Consider the following 18038-nt stretch of genomic DNA (forward strand, 5'->3'; position numbering starts at 1 on the left):
CCAAAAATAGTGAAATATGGATGAATTTATCAGCTTTTGAGTCAGAGAAATGTATGCTATGATCCTCCTGGGCCCGCAGAATCGCACTAACTTCAACTATACATACTTTTTTGGGTATGAGCAAAATATCATATATTGAGAGTTTCTTTTACAATTCAAATGTTTTCATAAATGTTGTCCTCACCTGTACAACAATGGGAACACCATTTTGAGCTCTACAGGCTGTTCTGTCACGTGGGCTTGGTTGTGTGGAGGAGCATGGCAGCTGTAGTGTGGTAGCAACAGTGTGCATTAGAAAGATAGGTTGGCAGCATGTTTTTTGAGTACTCTTGTGTTTGCAGAATTAGTAATTACAGCTTTTTCAGGGTAACAGTGTGTGTTCCCTCCAACAGTGGCTTTGCACGGAGTGGCAGTGCAGTGAGCAGCAGGACCACTCCCCAGCACATCTCCCCAGAAACTCAGTTCATGGAATTAAAATTCATGGAATAGATGTTGCTTCTGACCTTGAGATCTATGAACCCATTTATCTACCTTCCCTCATTTATTTCCTGTCTGAGTAGGACTAACCAGTCTTTGTCCCCTAATTTGGAGTAGCTTCTTTTCACTGACCACTACACCAAAAGATAAAGATGTGCTCCTGACTGTGCACTGAGGGCACTACAGAGATACACTGGAAGTGACCGCAGAGATGTACAGTAACACATAACCCCATCACTCCACATTTCTGAGCAGATATTTCTGTTTTTTTCTCCCAAGATGTGGGGTGGTTCAGGTACATATTTAGGCACTGATGGAGCAGATGTAGGGCACGGTGTCACTGAACCATGAATCAACATCGGCTGCGGAGGCCGTGGCTGCCCTCCCCATGCTCCCACATGTTTCCAGTTGTTCCTTCTACAAGCACAGGGACTCACAGGACCAGATGGTGAGCCAGGTCAGGGAAAAGATCGTAAACGATCTCCACTCTACAAAAAAGTTGTTAGTTTGAAAAATGAGGCTTTAGCATTAACTACAGATGTGAAAAAAAATCTCAAGAGACGTGGAGCTTTGCTAGAAAGAACCGAGCAGTTATTAGATAAATCATCAAATCAGCTAGTGAGGAAATTACCACTGAGGAAATGGAAAAAAGTGATATGGGATATGTCTGCAGAATATCGTTGTAGCTTAAGGCAAAAACCCTGCAAGAAGGCAGACAATCATCACTGCCGACTACTTATTAGAAGAGTGCCAGCTAATGGCACTAGGTGATTAAAGTCTTCAGAAGAAAAGACAGAAAGGTAAGCCCGCGGCCTGGATGAGGAGAAGATAAAAAGCATTGAAGGGAGGCACTGGCGACACCACTGGCAGATAACTGGTCACCGTGCAGCTTGGGTGGACAGGAGGCCTCTCATGTGCAAGGGCCTGGTCTGCTTCTGCCTAACTAGAGATGGCCGGAGCTGCCGGGGGACGTGAGAGCCGCGGGCGGCACCACAGCGGCCGCTGCAGGAGCCCTTCAGGTGCAAGGCCCTGGTCTTCGCTTCAGCTGCACGCGGGCCTGCTCTCTGGCATGACCTGCACATCCACGCTGTTATCACCTCTCATCACCCAGACTGGGACGGCCTGGGATGGCTGGTAGCACTGCTGTGACCACACGCAGCACCTCTCCCACAGCCCGTGGGTGCCGTCCGAGGAACGCTGCCCTGCACTAACAGACTGGCCCAGAGTTCAAAGGCTCAAAGGGTTTCAGAGAGCGTTGGACAGTGCAACCAAAACGCCACCGACGACACTTGGTGAAGAGCTGAAGGACCTGAACTCCTCCAGGACAAACCACCCACAGTTGCCTACACCTTGGTACCTGCGGCCTCCTGAGTGCCACAGCACAGAGCGCAGCTCCTGGAGACCAAAAACAAAGAAAAGGTTGAGGAGCACACACTGTGTGAAGAGCAACCCGGGTGCATGTTGCAGGAGTGTGGGCAGATGGCTGTGCGGGCTAACAAACATCAGAGCGGGACGTGAATTGCGGGGGTTCGATTGCCCCTACACACGACCAAGCCAGCTGAGGGCCTCTCTGTCCCTGAGGCCGCCATCACAGCACGGGTCAGCCCTCGCAGCTGGAGGACCTGCCCCAGTGCCACAGGGAGAGAAACTGCCTGCACCAAGCTTTAAACCGAGCAATTTTTCAGAACATAGAGAAGTTATAAATGAAAATGAAGGAAAATGCAGAGATCAAAATATGTAACAAAGATGTAAAGGAAGTCTGTTAAAAATAGTGTTAGATAAATCACCAGAGTAGACTACAGTGATAACTCGTCTTGCATTGAACAGGGTTCATTTTACATAACGTCCCCATTGAAAACAAAGGCGTCCAATATCAATTAATCATCTGGGCTCCTTCTATATTTAACGGAAAAAATAGACAAACCTCCAGAGAACAACTGTGTCCTTCCAAATATATGCTTTCCTCTCTCTCCTGTTTACAGAGGGAGCTGAGATACCAGACTTTCAGATAACCAAAGTTAGGTAAGATGAATCCAGCTCTAAATACTGAAATGAAGGTGGCATTAAAAATGCAGAAAATATTGTATAAGAAAATGGAAAAATCATAAAAGCTTAACAGCTGATCTAAATTATAAATGAAAACTTTTAAGTGCACCAAACGAGAAGAGTAGCTAAAACTTGAACTAAAAATTCATGTCTGACAGAGCTAAAGCCGCCAGAAAGGAGTCTTTGAAATGAACACAAATATCAGAAACAAAACAAAGCCTTGAGGTGGTGTATATTGGGTCTTGATAGTGATGGTAAAATTCTTAATAGGGGAATAGGAATTAGTATTTCTTTTCTGTGTCTGAGTAATAGGAGGACGCTGTACTTTCCCCTTGTAGTTTCCATCGGCAAAGAGTGAAACACTTTCCACCAATAATGAGAAAACGTGTTAAAAGAGTATCTACTAGAAATACTATTTTTAGATCAATAGGCCTGGGCAGCTTGCAGCCAAAACTCTTACAGTAATTGCATGAGGAGTTATCTGGTCCAGTTAAAGCAATTTTTAACAGATCCTAGAAGGGTCCAAGGACTGGGTTGTGCTGGCTTGCACTGATATTCAACAAGGGAGATAAGACAACGCAATTAAGTATAAACATCTTGCCCTATCATTAATTGATTCAAAGTAACAGAAATGCTGATACAAGACTCAACTAATAAGTAATGTATGAAGCTTTATAGCTTCATGGAAAATAGGTCTTGCCAAATAAATCTGATTTTGTTATTTGAATGTATTACAAGTTTGGCTTCTACAGGAACTGCACAGATGTAATATATTTTCATAAGAGGGAATTTAATTGTGACATTCTCGTTAACCAGTTAGCACTATACAAAACAAACAAAGCACATGACATGGAGTAAGAACAGGATAACTGACAATTCAAAAAGCTGTCACTGGTGCAAAAAGGCACAAAAAGGAAAATAGCAATGAAGAATAATAAAACTACTCCTGTAACTCCCTGTATATTGTTGCTTAGATTCAGAGAAGAAATCAACGTACAGTTTGCTTTTGCCCAATTTAAAAAAATAATATTAAATATCAGCAGAAGGCAAATAAAATCATAAAAAAGACTGAAGTACAGTATTGTGAGAAATTCAGCAGAACTCTACCTGTCCAACTGCTTTAAAAAAGAAGATTGAGGAGTGCTGTCAGTGTGAGGAGTAAGTATCTGCATAGGGAAAAAACAGGGACACTAAGAACTCCTTGATTTAATGGAGGGAGAACCACACGTACCAGAGCCCATGGGTGCAAACTGAAGCTAAATACATTAAAACTCAAAATAAGGTATACATTTTTAACTGTGCAAGCAAATTTGCATTGGGAGTGGATTTTCCATTTTTGATTTCATCAGTTCAGGAACAGATGTCTTTCTGGAAGATGCTTTCATCAAAGACAAGCTGGCAGGCTCCATATAGAGCTAATAAGGGGGAAATTCAAAGAACCATATTATGCAACATGTAAAACCAAATAATTGTAACAGTAACAGGCTCATAGGATAACTCAGGCTGGAAGGGACCTCAGGAGGTCTCTAGCCCAACCTCCTACTCAGGACAGGGTCAGTTTAATCTCAGACCAAGTTGCTCTGAGCTCTGTCCCATTGGGCCTTGAAAACCTCCAAGGATGGAGATGGCACAGCCTCGCTGGGTACATGCTGCACTGCTTCATCATCCTCCTGGGGGAGAAGTTCTTCCTTATATCCACTCCTATTTGCCCTTAAAGTTTTTTAGCAATTTTGGAAACTGGGGAAGACAATAGATTCATAAATGAAAAGTCTAGTAAGAGATGGCTTCTAAACTAACCTTCTGTGTAATACAGCCTAGCAATGTCATTAAATTTTCTGACAAACTCGTAATTTCTGGTAGAAGTGGATTGCATGATCCAGTTTAACAAATGGGTCCTAAAAAACACTGGTTTATCAGATGGGGGATCTCCTCCCTCCTCCATCTCCCCACTTGCAATGCTGCCACTGGTGCCCACGTGCTCCCTTTGCAGTATCCTGCCGTAGCCTCTGCTCTCCTCACCAGTGAGTCACTGATATCAGCATCTGCTGATGCTCCACACAACGCCACGCTCCCTTGTCCAAGCGGCTGGGCAAGAGGCTGCACACACCGTTCGGGCAGTCAGGAGTTGGGAACTTGACGGCCAGGACAGCACGGCCGTCAATCCACCTGTGGCTAGGGGACAGATAAAGTTTTGCAGGCTGCTTGTACAGGTTCCAAGTAGTACATCTCTCTTAGCCAGACAGTCCACCTTGCCTTCAAGGCTTTCAAGGTGGAAGAGCAGAAAGTCAGGCCAGATGACAGAACAGCCACTCAACCCAATGGAGATGACAGCATTCACACCAGGTAGCGTTGGGGAGGATTAATGTCTGAAGGCTCACGAGCGCTTTGAAAACAATAGGGGCTACAGAAAAACATGCATCAGAGCTTGTCACCATGTTAAAACAAAATATCTGTACTGATCGTATGTGCAAGGTAACGCCTAAAATGCTAAGGCTGTGGTCATCTGAACCACAAAGAATCAAACCATTTCTGAAGCAACAACTTTTTGTACTTTCTGAAATTTGTAATTCAGTTTTGGATGCCCATCTTCAGAAACTCACACTTGAACTTACAAAGGTTTAGGGTCTGCAGAAGTCAAGCTGGATTTAGCAAATTATTATCTTCAATATTTTTAGAAGATGGATGTTAACTGTCTGAGTGGAAAAAAATTACAGTGTGCAGGACCACTGGCATAAAAAAATACCTCCCAAACATTAATTCTAGCCATGTGCTCATCTGCACGGGGAAGCTAAAAAAAACAACAACAACAAAAAAAACCAGCTACCTCTAAAGAGTATTTGATCATAGCCTTGTATGTACATTCCTATTCCAGAATATAAGTCTAATCTAAAGAGTGACTGAACTTCATGTTTATATACTATGTGAATTAATTATCATTTTCAAGTGCAGACAAGCTCTATGCTTTTCTAGAACTATCAAGAGGTGGCTATAGCTAAACCATAAAACCGTGTGCTTCTCCTGTCGCTGTAACTACTATGATCCCTTTCCCATTTCTTCCACTGTGTATTGTTATCTGTTGCATCTTAGATCACAAACTCTTTGAATAAGGACAATGTTTTCTCATTCATTTTATGTAATGAGGCTCTTGTCCAATTTAAAGAATGGAAAGAATAAACACACAATGATATTTCAAACTCTGGTAATCAACTACGAGCTCAATTCTGGCAGTATGCTATGAAAAGAATAATGGACCCTCAACAGAAATCCAAACAATATCATGCAATACAGATCAGAACCAACACCATCATAATATAAAGCAAAAAGAAAAGACCCTACAAACATCAAAGGGTTACTGTGGTAGTGCTTGGTGAAACACTGCCATGCCACTGGGGAGTCCTATTCTGTACTACAGTAACTATAGTTTCCTGTTTATTTTCCAGTTAAACTCAGAAGAACTGAATTGCTACCCAGAACAGCATGTAGATTATTACCAAATCTAATTCTTCTCCAAAACCTTCCTATTCTTACATGTTCTTGATATTTTAACGAAAAGAGCAGCATACGAACCTGAAATCTCATTAACCATCTGCACCAATATGCAGAGCCAGTAAGGAAATGACTTTTTGCAAATTCCTTGTATTCCTTATGAAGTATTTATAACAGTAAGAACAGCAAAGCAGGAATCTCAGAACGGCAATAGTGAATTCCAGACCTGTGGGAGAGAAGGATGCACTGCATTTCTGACATGAAATGGCTTACTTTGAGCAGTTTCATCAGCCCTTCAAGCTGCACCATCAGTTCTCTTCTGCTTTCTTGGAGTGCAGACATCCTCTGTTCCAGTTCATCCTTTCTCTGCCTGTTCAAGTTATATGAAAGGAAAAGTCAGAAAATAAACTTTGGGTATTTCAAAACCACGTCAGGAAATTCAGATATAACTCTGCTTTTTGTCACTCCCCCCTGCTTCCAGTTTATAAAAATATTGCAAAATACTGTACAATGACCATGAAACCTATATACAAAAATCAGGCTTTTCACTTAAAATCCAGAAATCTACAGTTAACATCTTGGTAGTAGGAAGCTTTTTTCAAAAGCACTGTATTTTGAGAAAAAAAGCCAGCGTCCTTTTAAGAACACTCTTAACGTCAGAGCCAGGCATCCTGCAGAGCTTTCAGACAAGTAAGAATGAACTATGGGAGGGAAGAAAAAAAAAAAAAAGAGGAGAAAAGGCTGCAGATGTTTGGAAAGGAAAAGCACTGGGCTATCACCTATCTGGATGGAGACTCGGCAGAGCTATTTCTGTCCAGCAGTGTGACGTACGATCTTTGACACGTTTGTTCTATTCTACCAGAACCCATGTAACAAGAACAGGAGGCAATAAGTGTCTTTCCCTCTCCTTGGCATCAAAAAACCACTGCATTTCTACAGATGCCTATCTGCGGGAGATCTAAGGAAATATGACCGTATGGTTCGTTTTTATATTAAAAAAAAAACCACAAAGAAGTAACTAATACAAAGAGAAATTCAAAGACGAACTGTCAACACATGTCAGAAGTTCAGTATCTTATATGATTTAAAGAATACTGGACCCCACAAATCACAAACTTTGGAATAATAAATACTGTAAGAAAAAGCAGATGAGAACGGCTTATCTAGTCTTTGACAGTTATTTTTGTGGACATAATAACGTCTTCCTCCAAAGTTAAAGGCACCACATATTGAAGACTGAATTTTTAAATGCCTTAGATCTTATCTATACTCTTACATGATGTACAACGGATAAATCACTCTGGGAATTTTAATAACCAACAGGTTTTAGAAGCACCAATTGGACAGCAGAATCCGGAACTGAAACAGGCCTCTTCCTCAGATGGGATATATTTGTTGAGTATGGCTTGCTTTTATTGTAGTGACTGTGAATACAGCATACAGCAAGCATTCACCCCAACCAGTTAAGACTACATTTTAGAATTAACCAGTTTCTATACTGTAAAAGAACAGAACACTATGAACACTATTCTACGATTAACTATCCTAGGTATCTTTAAACTCTTTTTGTATTTTGATGAATGTGGTTATTAAATACCCATATATATATATATGTATTTAAAACAACAAGGCAGCAAAGAGATGATTATATACGCATGGTCACCTGGAATATGTTAAAAAGCATGATAAGCATAACTCTTTATGATTATATTGTCCCTTTTCTGTGGGTCAGTTCAAAGTCTGTAGCTTTTTATTCTATAGTTACTTAATATAACATTCTGGTAAACAATTACAAATAATGTAAAAATCAACATATTGAATATGTGCAGCTCTCCAAATGTAATTGTTAATTAAGAATCAACATCATTGTGTGTATCAGATTTTGGTTGATGTTATTCTTTTTTTCTTTTTTTTTTTTTCCTTTCAGGGAAGAAAAAAGAGGAACTGTTTGTCAATGACATAAGGTGTTAAATGTTATAAAATTAAAATGACAGGTCAGTCTCTAGAGACAGAAATGGAGAGATGCAGTTTGAGGCATATGCCTGGAACAAACTGATCCATGGCACCTGTGTATAAATGAGCATCCTGAGCACATGCAAGCAGAAGAAACTAAGAACAACAGGACAGAAATCTGTAAGATGACAGATGCAGCCTTACTTCATCCACGGTTACCTTTGCCAACAATGTGCTAGAGCTGACTCATCCTTATGGGCTGTGTTGTCTGCAAATTTTTAAACCTGTGACAAGCTGATTTACCACGGATTAACTTTTTCATGCTTTCATACATGCAGTTGAGATGATTTGGTTATGTGTGCTTAAATGTTATCGAAGGCAAGGTCATCAGGCACTGCTCGCAGAGGCTTGGGGAAGGGCTCCTGGATGGCTGTGACTTGGTGAGTACGGTGCCAGCCCAGCCAACCCGCCAACTGTGAACTTCCAGTGTGATGCTGTGCAGTCAAGAAAATTAATGTGTGCTTTGAATTTATTAATGAGAGTGATGTTTGGTGGTAAGAAAGCTAACATTAGTTCTATCTGTAGCACCAGTGACTACTTAGGAGACACTGCAGCCAGCCCTGCAGCCTATATATAGAAGAGATGCAGAGGACTTAGGAAGAACTTGACAGCAAGCTGGAGATCTGGCAAACCTGCTGTATGGCGAGACTGAAGAAGAAGGTCACAGAATCACAGAATCCTAGAATGAGGTTGAAAGGGACCTCTGGTTCCAAGCAGTACACCTCCTCTGAGGTCTCCCCTCAGTCTTCTCTTTTCCAGGCTGACCAGGCCCAGCTCTCTCAGCCTGTCCTTGTGTGACAGGTGCTCCAGGCCCCTCAGCATCTTCATAGCCCTCCTCCGAACTTGCTCCGGTAGTTCTATGTCCCTCTTGTACTGGGGAGCCCTGAACTGGGCACAATACTCCAGGTAAAGCCTCACCGGGGCTGAGTAGAGGGGCAGGATCACCTTCCTTGACCTGCTGGCAACACTCTTCCAAATGCACCCCAGGATCCCACTGGCCTTCTCGGCCACCAGGGCACACTGCTGACCCACGGCCAGCCTGCTGTCCACCAGGACTGCCAGGTCCCTCTCTGCAGAGCTGCTCTCCAGCAGGTCAGCCCCCAGCCTGTACTGCTGCTTGGGGTTATTCCTCCCTAGGTGCAGGGCCCTGCACTTGCCCTTGTTGAACTTCATGAGGTTCCTCTCAGCCCATCCCTCTAGCCTGTCGAGGTCATTCAAGTCATTTATGCAGGAAAAGAGGAAGAAGGGAAGGAGTCAAAATCTCTACGTACTTGCATTCAGACAGGAATTTTGAAAAAGATCTCTTTAGCTCAGCAGACAAAAGCACAGAGAAAGACAAGGTTTGGAAAATGGCACTCGGCATACAAAGGTTAGAAATAACACGCACACTCCTAGCCCACTGAGCACAGACAAAGCACAGAAGCTAACTGACGATCACATTAACAGTATGAGGGGATGTGGCATTCTTTCCATCTCTAAAATGAAAGCTCAAATGTCTGTCTGGAATGGGTGGATACTCTTAGTCCATTGGTAAGAGAACTGCAGGGAGAAATTTCCTAGCCTGGGTGACGTAGAAGGACAGATTGGAAATCATGATAATTCTTGACTGTTTGAACATGCTTGTGGTGGTTTTACCTTGCAAGGCAGCTGGACTCCACCACAACTGCTCTCTCACTCCCCTCCAAGTACAATGCTGTAATTCGACCTTTTTTACATTAGTGAATCTCCTGCGGGAGAAACTGTGACAGGGACTCTGTGTCAGGGGTGTGATGATGGGACAAGAGGGAATGGGGTTTAGCTTTAAACAAAAAGAGGGCAGGTTTAGATTAAAGGAGGAAACTTTTTACTCTCACCACTAAGGTCGGCGAGGCCCTGGTGCAGGCTCCCCCAAGGAGCTGCTGATGCCCCATCCCTGGGGGTGCCCAAGGCCAGGCTGGATGGGGCTGGGGGCAGCCTGGGCTGGTGGGAGGTGTCCCTGCCCATGGCAGGGGTTGGAACTGGATGAGCTTTAAGGTCCCTTCCAACCCAAACCATTCTGTGATTCTATGAAAGACATCAAGAAACTGAAAGCTCTTACTGCTCTTGAGATCATTGCCTCACTTCAAAAAACACGTGCTTTATCTGTGGTCTGAATGTGCCTGGTTTCCAATTTAAGCTCTTGGTGCTTATTACATCTTTCTCTGTTGGATCAAACAGCATATCAAGTTGCCTCGCAATATCCTTTTTTCCAGCTCTTGCATAACATTTGTTGGTATCTTCTGCTTCCTCCCCAGTTTTTAAACATTTAAAAAATACATACATAGCTATGTAAAGCACATAGCTAGAAAATCTCTGCACTGTTATCATTAAAGAATGAAAATACCAGTGAGATATGAAATGTACCATAATGTAGCACATTCTGTATGAAAAAGTAATGACAGAAGTTGAAAGCTTTAAATTTTGCCGTATGGGACTAGATTATACTCTGCAGACACCACCTTCAGTTGCAGCAGCTCCATGACAAGACCACTGCACTTTACAGAAAACCTTTAAGCACTAATAGGAAGCACAACAATTTTGCCATTTCCTAAGTGGACAGAAAAAAAGTTTACCTCAGCAAATAAAATACAATGTACTTTTCAAAGAGCTGTTGGTGCCAATTGCTTAAATTTTAAAACCTACTTTAGATTACAAACACCATTTTTGAAGGTTAAGCTGTGAAATTAACTAGTAATGGAAGATGAAATAAAATATAGCCAGAGAATACACTTGTGACTATCCAAACTATGAAACACTTTATTCTATAAATACTGACAATTTCTCCATTACTTAAAAATGTAAACTTGAAGAGGCTTTGAAGATCTTTCTCCAACTGTGGCTGTGTGTCTGAATATTTGTAGGTATGAATTTTCATAGTTTCAGTCATTAATCAAATAACTGACACTTATCTTCAACTCCACCCTTTTGTACAATACATAATAAGCAGTTAAACCATTTTTCTGCTCAGTTTTTCTTCTTTGCAAACGGTTTTCTGAACTATACAAAGAGCTCGTTTTCAGAGACTTTTATTTACTTCTAAATCCACTTATAAAAGAACAAATTGTAATACGCCGTCAGCCTTCAGAATTCAGCAGTTCAAAGTAACGCTTCAGGGTTATTGAAGATACGCTGCTGTTATGCTGTCCAGGATAACATTTATCATTGTCTGTGCTAAAGAACAGACCACATGGGCTGATCAGCCACGGTATCAAATGCACACAAGCTTTTAGGTATTTCTTTTACCGTAGAAGCCTGAGTTCAGCCAGTAAAGTTGGGTTCTGCTGGGCTTTCTCGGGTGTGGGCTGCGAAGCTTGTTCATGCTCCAGTCTCAGACGCTGAATTTCTTGGAGTATCTCTCTGTATCAGTGACAGAGGGAAGATTAAAGAGGAATAGGGTCAGCCTTTGTACTGCTCTTAAAATACTGTTATAACCCTTCAAGCACTCTTTCTGTCAGTCTTCATGTATGACTGGCACAGACTCAAATCCGAGACAGGTAAGTTAGCGCAGTCCTATGAATTGCTGTAATACACACGGGAAGTTTATTACTTAAGTAATAAGAAGCATGAAATCGCTCGCACGCCATATGCTGGCAAGGTCTCTTCAAAAACCTTTTGTGTGGAATGGGCTAAGGGAGCGCTCTGAGAGGAAGCTCCGTTTTCAGCATAGCCCGCTCTCGCACATATTCCATCAGAAGGGCTCTGAAGGAGCGGCACCGGCAGCAGGGCTGCTGCTGGTTGGCCTCCCACTCACCCTCGCGAGGCTCCTGGCAGGCAGCAGGAGTAAGCCAAGCACCAGCTCCTGGCCGTGTCAGCTCACAGTAACAAAGACGAGCTGCCCCGAGGCCTCACAAAGGGAAGGCAAGCAGCTAGCAGCCGCAGCACTGCACGTGCTCCCAGCTGCTGCTGCTATGGGTAGGAGATGCATCCCTTGCGGCTCAGGACTCATTTATTAACAGAGAAATAAAATCCTTCTGATCTGAGAATGAAGATCACAATCTCTAAATCTCTCCCCCTTGCTCTTTCTTTAAGCTGCTCTCCTTATGAGGTTTCATAACAGCACTGATTTAGATCTCCCTTATCTGTGATCTTAATGAATAATTTCAAATACCTGCAGGCTCTCTTGGTAGCGTACTAAAACTATGACACTTACATGGCGCAAGGATCAAGGTACACAAACTCTCCAGGAACTGGGACTCCTCCAAATGAACCTTACTAAATATATTTACCTGGTCTGCTGAGTCTGCCTTGGCAATTCTCAAGGCCCAAGGGGTGATGCAAGCCCACGCACCCAGAACAGGGAGACCCGGGTATAGCTGTGAGGCCAGCACAGCACCAGGACCCCAAGGCGACCTACTGGCTGGCTGGGCAATACAGCGTGTTGCTTTTGCAACTGCTCAACAGCTTGCTTTTTAGAACAGCACTCCCTTACTTTCTCTTAGGCAGAGAAATGAACTTGACATGTGGGTGGTGAAGAAGCAGGTAAGTGCAAATGCAGTATTACAACAGAAACAGTTATCTCTTAACAGCCCCTCTGGAACAAGAGAAGGAAACCAGCTCCTACAGTCCATCTCCTATTTTTTTCAGGCCTCCTAATTTCCTCAGACTTTTGTCTTCCAGCAAAAGGAAAAAATCCCTATTTTTCCCAAGTTATGTTTATCCACACCAACCTTTCAACCTGCCTGCTCTACAACGTAGCTGATTTATTTTCCTGCTGCCACCTGAATGGTTTACCCAGCTGTGATGTTTGCTGGGTTTGAGGACAGCAATACTGATACTCAGTATTGGTTAAGATGATTTTAAGAAGATCAGTTAAAAGATCAACCTACTCCCTGAGGAATAATAGCACTGCAGCTGCATCAGCATGGTGCTAATTGGTTAATGAGGGAGCTACACCTTTCAACAAAAGATCTAGGAAAACAATCTGGTTGATATAACACAAACAGTTAAAAACAACAAAGCATAGGATTAAAGGCTTTTCTCTCCTCAAATGTTGCTCCTTAAACAATACTGATCAAAGCTTGGTTTTTACCTGTTTTTGTTTTCCAGCTCTGCTATCAGCTGTCTTTGTTGTTTATTGGCATCAAAGTTGAAACCCAGGTCTGTTGGTGGGCGAGGCTGGTGGATGGAGAACAGAGAAAAATTAAACACAGTATTCATTACCTGTTAACCACATATGACACTGTTTGGATCCACTCCCATGTTTTCTGACTGCCACAGTACAATACTAACAGCCCAGATTGCAAAGCTATTAAAAAAGCTGTGCTGAGATGGACTACTGGGGTACATCTGATCACGGTGTCTCAGAAATACTGCTTTAGGACTCATGAAATCATAGGACTCTGGCTATGGGTACCTCTGCCTACGCTATGAATCATCTGTTAACACCATCAGTCTGAGGAATTTTATTTGTCATTTTTTAAAAGACCTTCAGAAAAAAATACAGCATACCTACCTGTTCTTAAAGCACAGACAGGCTTCCCTGGGAAGAGATGCAGTTACACCTTTTATCATAAAGTCTTTTAGTGAAACGCTGACCTTCCATTATGTCAGTGAATGAAGAAAAGTTAGAATAACTTACAGCCAGGGTCATGGTACCCATACCACTGCCAAACATCAGAACACACTGCTGACGGCGTGACTAACTCCTGTTCTCCATTTTCTTCTTATAATACACTGGCACAATGTAGTGTCATTAATGCTTAGAAATATTTTGACAGAAATATCTTTACAGCAAGGTCTTCAAACAGCTTCTGCAGCAAGCTGATACCAATTTCTTGTGCTTTCTCTAGGTCCAATTTCTCCCCTTCTTCCAATTCATCAACTCAGCAGTGACGCTGGGGTTAAATGAAGTCTTTCAGTGCTGTTAGCTTTTGTGGATTCAGCGCCAACTAAATGTGAATCGAGGTTCACTGCCTCTTTGTGTTTGGCACACTTTTCACCAGCAGCCATCACCACCACTGAGAAAAGCACTGCGCAATTAAACAAGGATTTGTACTTTGTGGGAGAACCTGTTAGCAGCTGGGCTGCAGGATGAAGAAGCCGGTTACAAGGACTAAGAATGGAAAGAGAATTATAGGGTCTTGTCCTGGTTCAGTGCATTTCGCCAGCGGAATCCTAAGATGCTGCTTAGGAGATCCCATGCAACTCAAAACCATCCTGGCCATCAGACACAAGAAGTTCTCCTTGGGAGAACTTGGAGCTGGGGAGACATCTTTCACTGGGGACACGTCTCCTTGGCTGAGGAACAAGGCAGTACATAGGGTCTGCTTTTGGCACCGGGTCATTACTGCCTCTGATTTCCTTACTCTGGCTGTCTTTGGCTCCAGCATAGATAGGGTGCACTCATTTTGGCAGTGCAGATGACTACGGCCATGGTGCCATGCTTCTTGCCACGTCTTTGGGAAATGGGGTGTCAGTATCCCCAGAAGTGTGCTAATGGAGGAGATGCTGTGGGCGCCGCCAACCACCCCACAGTGGTTGTGCGCTGGGACCGGAGCGAGGAGAAGGACCTCGCAGTTCAACTCTGAGCTCGTCACGTTGACGACATTACCACAAGGACGCCTTGGATGTGGCAGAACAGCCCAGAAGTGGGCAAAGGGCGCCTGGTAGTCACCGCACCGCTGGTGCCAGGACGACGGCAGGTACCAAGGCACTACGCAGCAGCTGTGCCGAGCGGCACATCTCCGGGGCTTTGTCAAGAGCTCCGAGTTTCGGCGCTCTGTTTTTGCCTTTTCATTCTCATTTGATCTCAAGATTTCAGAGATTTTCACCACAACATTTTCAGAAAGACCTCAGGTTGGGTTCCTGGTTTGAGAAAACACTTTCACAACCACTTCCGGAAAGTATTTGGTAGAAATACAGCAGATGGATGAAGAGCTCGGCATCCACAAGGTGGACAGTAGCAGCGCCGCGACAGAGGGGGCAGACACCGCTACGCTTTGAGCTGTTTCGCCGCGGGTACCTGGACACAACCCTGACCGCACTTCGGCTGAAGCACGGTAGCAGCTCTCTCCTTGGGCGACGCGACACTCAGGTGGTGGGGAGGTCTGTATGTGGTAAGTGAGCCTTGCTCGAGTGACACGACTGCAAGCTGGTCTCTGCGCTTTCCTGAGCGATCTGATGGCTAATTCAGGAGTTTCCTAATGACGTGGAAATTGTCAGTGTGAAAGCTGCTTGGTAAGGCAGGGCCCAGGCAAGAAGAACCAAACCAGCTTGAGAGTTAAAATGAACAGTGTGAGAAAATAAAACGTAAGTACCAGAGAAACCTCAGTGCAGAAGCACCGTCCTTGGTGGCAAGGTCAGAAAGGGCCCTCTCCCCCGGCAGTGGCAGGCGCAGGGTGCACGCTGCTCCCAGACCGGGCCGGGGGGCAGAGGAGCCAGAACAGGGCCGCGATGTTCAGGCGGTGCTGGGGCCTCCAGCGCAGCGTAGGCAGCAGCACTGCCACCACGCTGTCCTTCCTGAGGTGACCTCTCTGTGAAACCTCTGTCCTGTGCTGATGACACCTGCTGTGACCGGCTGGTTCCCCCAGAACGGTGAGTCACAGAGCTGAGGTCCCGTCTTGTCCCCGTGTCCCGCTGCCAGCAGCTAGGAGGACAAGCGCAGGCGATGTGCTTCACCTGCAGCCTCCTCTGGGGCTCCTGGGGCTCCATCTGAGGCACAGGAACCTTTGTTCTGCCACGAAGGAGGACTGTGCCTATGAAAACAGCCTTCTCTTTAATCCCTTCCTTCAGAAACCCTGTCCAAAGCCTGAAATCACCCTCATGACCTAAAGTACTCAAGCCCTCAGGAGCAAAGACAAGACTGCAGAGGAACCTGAGCCCGTATTACCACTGTCCCATTTCACCTGCGTGGTCTCTGAGAGGAGGCACATCCCACATGCTGCTCGCTCAAATGTCACAAGCCGAGAGGTCATTTGGAAACCGTGCAGTGTGTATTTCGTATGACAATTCAGTATTTTCTTATTTGTTCTATTGCTTCGAAGAGTCCAGTTAAGTTTTAAATGTAACTCCAAGTCACTGAATTGTTGGGGTTTGAAAAGACCTTTTAAAATGTCTAATATAACACCCCTACTCAAAGCAGAGTCAAGTAGAGCATGGTGCTCAGGACATCACAGAATGACAGAATCACAGAATGGCTGGGGTTGGAAGGGACCTTAAAGATCATCCAGTTCCAACCCAAACCATTCACCTCCCCCCAGCCCAGGCTGCCCCCAGCCCCATCCAGCCTGGCCTTGGGCACCGCCAGGGATGGGGCACCCACAGCTTCTCTGGGCAATCAGTGACCGCGCCTCACCACCTTCATAGTAAATGATTTCTTCCTTACACCTAATCTAAACCTACCCTAAGTAGTTTAAACTCATTCCCCCTTGTTCCATCACCCCACTCCCTGACAGAGTCCCTCCCCAGCTCTCCTGCAGCCCCCTTTAGGTACTGGCAGGCCGTTGTAAGGTCTCCCCGGAGCCTTCTCTTCTCCAGGCTGAACAACCCCAGCTCCCTCAGTTGGAGCCCTGGTCTCCCTCAGGAGAGGTGCTCCAGCCCCTGGATCATCTCTGTGGCCTCCTCTGGACTCGTTCTGTGTCCTTGTGCTGGGGACCCCAGAGCTGAACACAGTAAGCGTACATCGTCCAGCTGTGTTTGAATATATCCAGGGGAGGAGACTCCACAGCCTGTAGGGGCAACCTATTCCAGTGTTTGAGCACCCTTGCCATTTGGAAGCTTTTTCTTCTGTTTAAATGGAATTGAGCTCACGTCCATTGCCCTTCAGAGGGCACCACTGAAAAAAGTCTGGCTCCGTCAGCTGAGTTGCCACCATCATGCAGAAATAGATAATAAGCCTCATATGAGTCTTCTCAAGGCTAAAGAAACCCAGAAAAAAAAAATCAGGCTGCCATTTGTTCACCAACATCTAAACCTCCCAAGCTCTCGAATGGCATCTGATGCTCAGCCTGAACATTTGCAAAGGGGATGCCTATGCTGGTGACTTAAAAAGCACCAGGCAGAGGCACTGGAACTTGATCACCCACATCAGCAGATATTTACTATGGCCCCTGACATATTTTTAGCCCAGCCTAGCTATCTCTCTGAGAAATTCTCAGCATGGTTTGGGATTTACCTTAAGCTGAGAACCATCTGCAACAGGTGGTTTGTAGCAGCTGCACTGTTCGGGCGGGTGAGAGAGCGCAGTATTATAGATGCGGGCACTAGAAGTGTTTGATAAGTATGCTATACACAAAGCCTGAGTGTCTATTGTACGCTGAGGAGTGCTCCGGTCTTGAGAAATCGCACTTCTCTCTCACCTAATCTGTGCTACATTGTGGAGTCAGGAGAAGAAGAGTCTAAATTCTTGCATACCCAGAAAGTAAGAGTATCAGGGCGCCATGGACAGCACTGAGCCTGTTAGAAAAAACAACAGAGGCACAAGTCTAATTGCTAGCACGCCTGTCCAGAAAATGTCTGACAATTCTAAATATATCTGACCTTGACTGGGTAATAAGACACAGCCCCGGTGCCAGCCTCCTTAATGAACAGGCATCCTGGGAGGCCGCACGCTCCATCCTTCCTGCCAGCAGGAGTGCAAGGTGCAGCCTCGTGCCTGAGAGCACCCCTGGGATTTCTATTTGTGCTCTCTGGGTTAGGCTTTATATAAAACAACAACGACAACAAAAAAAAAACAACATGATGGTCTAATATTAAAAAACTTTAACTGTCCAGGACACGTAACTTACAATCTTGGAATAAAAACTCTGTTTAAAAAACTGATGGCAGACAACTTAGATATTTCAAGTAGCTGGGGTGTGAAGAAATTCATCAGGGCACTTAGTTTTTCGTACTTACATAAACCCAAAGCAACCTCAGAGCTTTCATGTTCGCCTCCAAAAGCACTACGTTTCTTAAGGCGACGTTCCGGAGGCCAGAACAGGGTATCCATAAAGCTCACATCTGCAAACAATGTACGAAGGAACTAACAACTACAGACCACTCGGCTTAACCTTAGTTCC

At 44.4% G+C, this 18038-nt stretch overlaps 1 protein-coding gene across 18 annotated transcripts in view; it reads right to left on the reverse strand.

Moving 5' to 3' along the window:
* The window catches only part of DTNB (dystrobrevin beta), a 201932-nt gene that overhangs the window by 54194 nt on the left and 129700 nt on the right, over positions 1–18038 (reverse strand). For 14 of the 18 annotated variants that reach the window (XM_083829783.1, XM_083829781.1, XM_083829782.1 and 11 more), the window contains 3 exons: positions 13070–13155; positions 11284–11397; positions 6283–6379 (listed from right to left, as the gene is read on the reverse strand). In XM_083829783.1, the coding sequence (XP_083685909.1) occupies positions 6283–6379; positions 11284–11397; positions 13070–13155 (297 nt within the window). Of the gene's footprint in view, positions 1–6256; positions 6380–11283; positions 11398–13069; positions 13156–18038 lie in introns of all 18 variants that reach the window. The other 4 variants (XR_014581891.1, XR_014581892.1, XR_014581893.1 and 1 more) reach the window with 1 other exon arrangement.

Source organism: Anser anser, assembly GCF_964211835.1.
Source record: "Anser anser genome assembly, chromosome: 3".
Taxonomy (NCBI): domain Eukaryota; kingdom Metazoa; phylum Chordata; class Aves; order Anseriformes; family Anatidae; genus Anser; species Anser anser.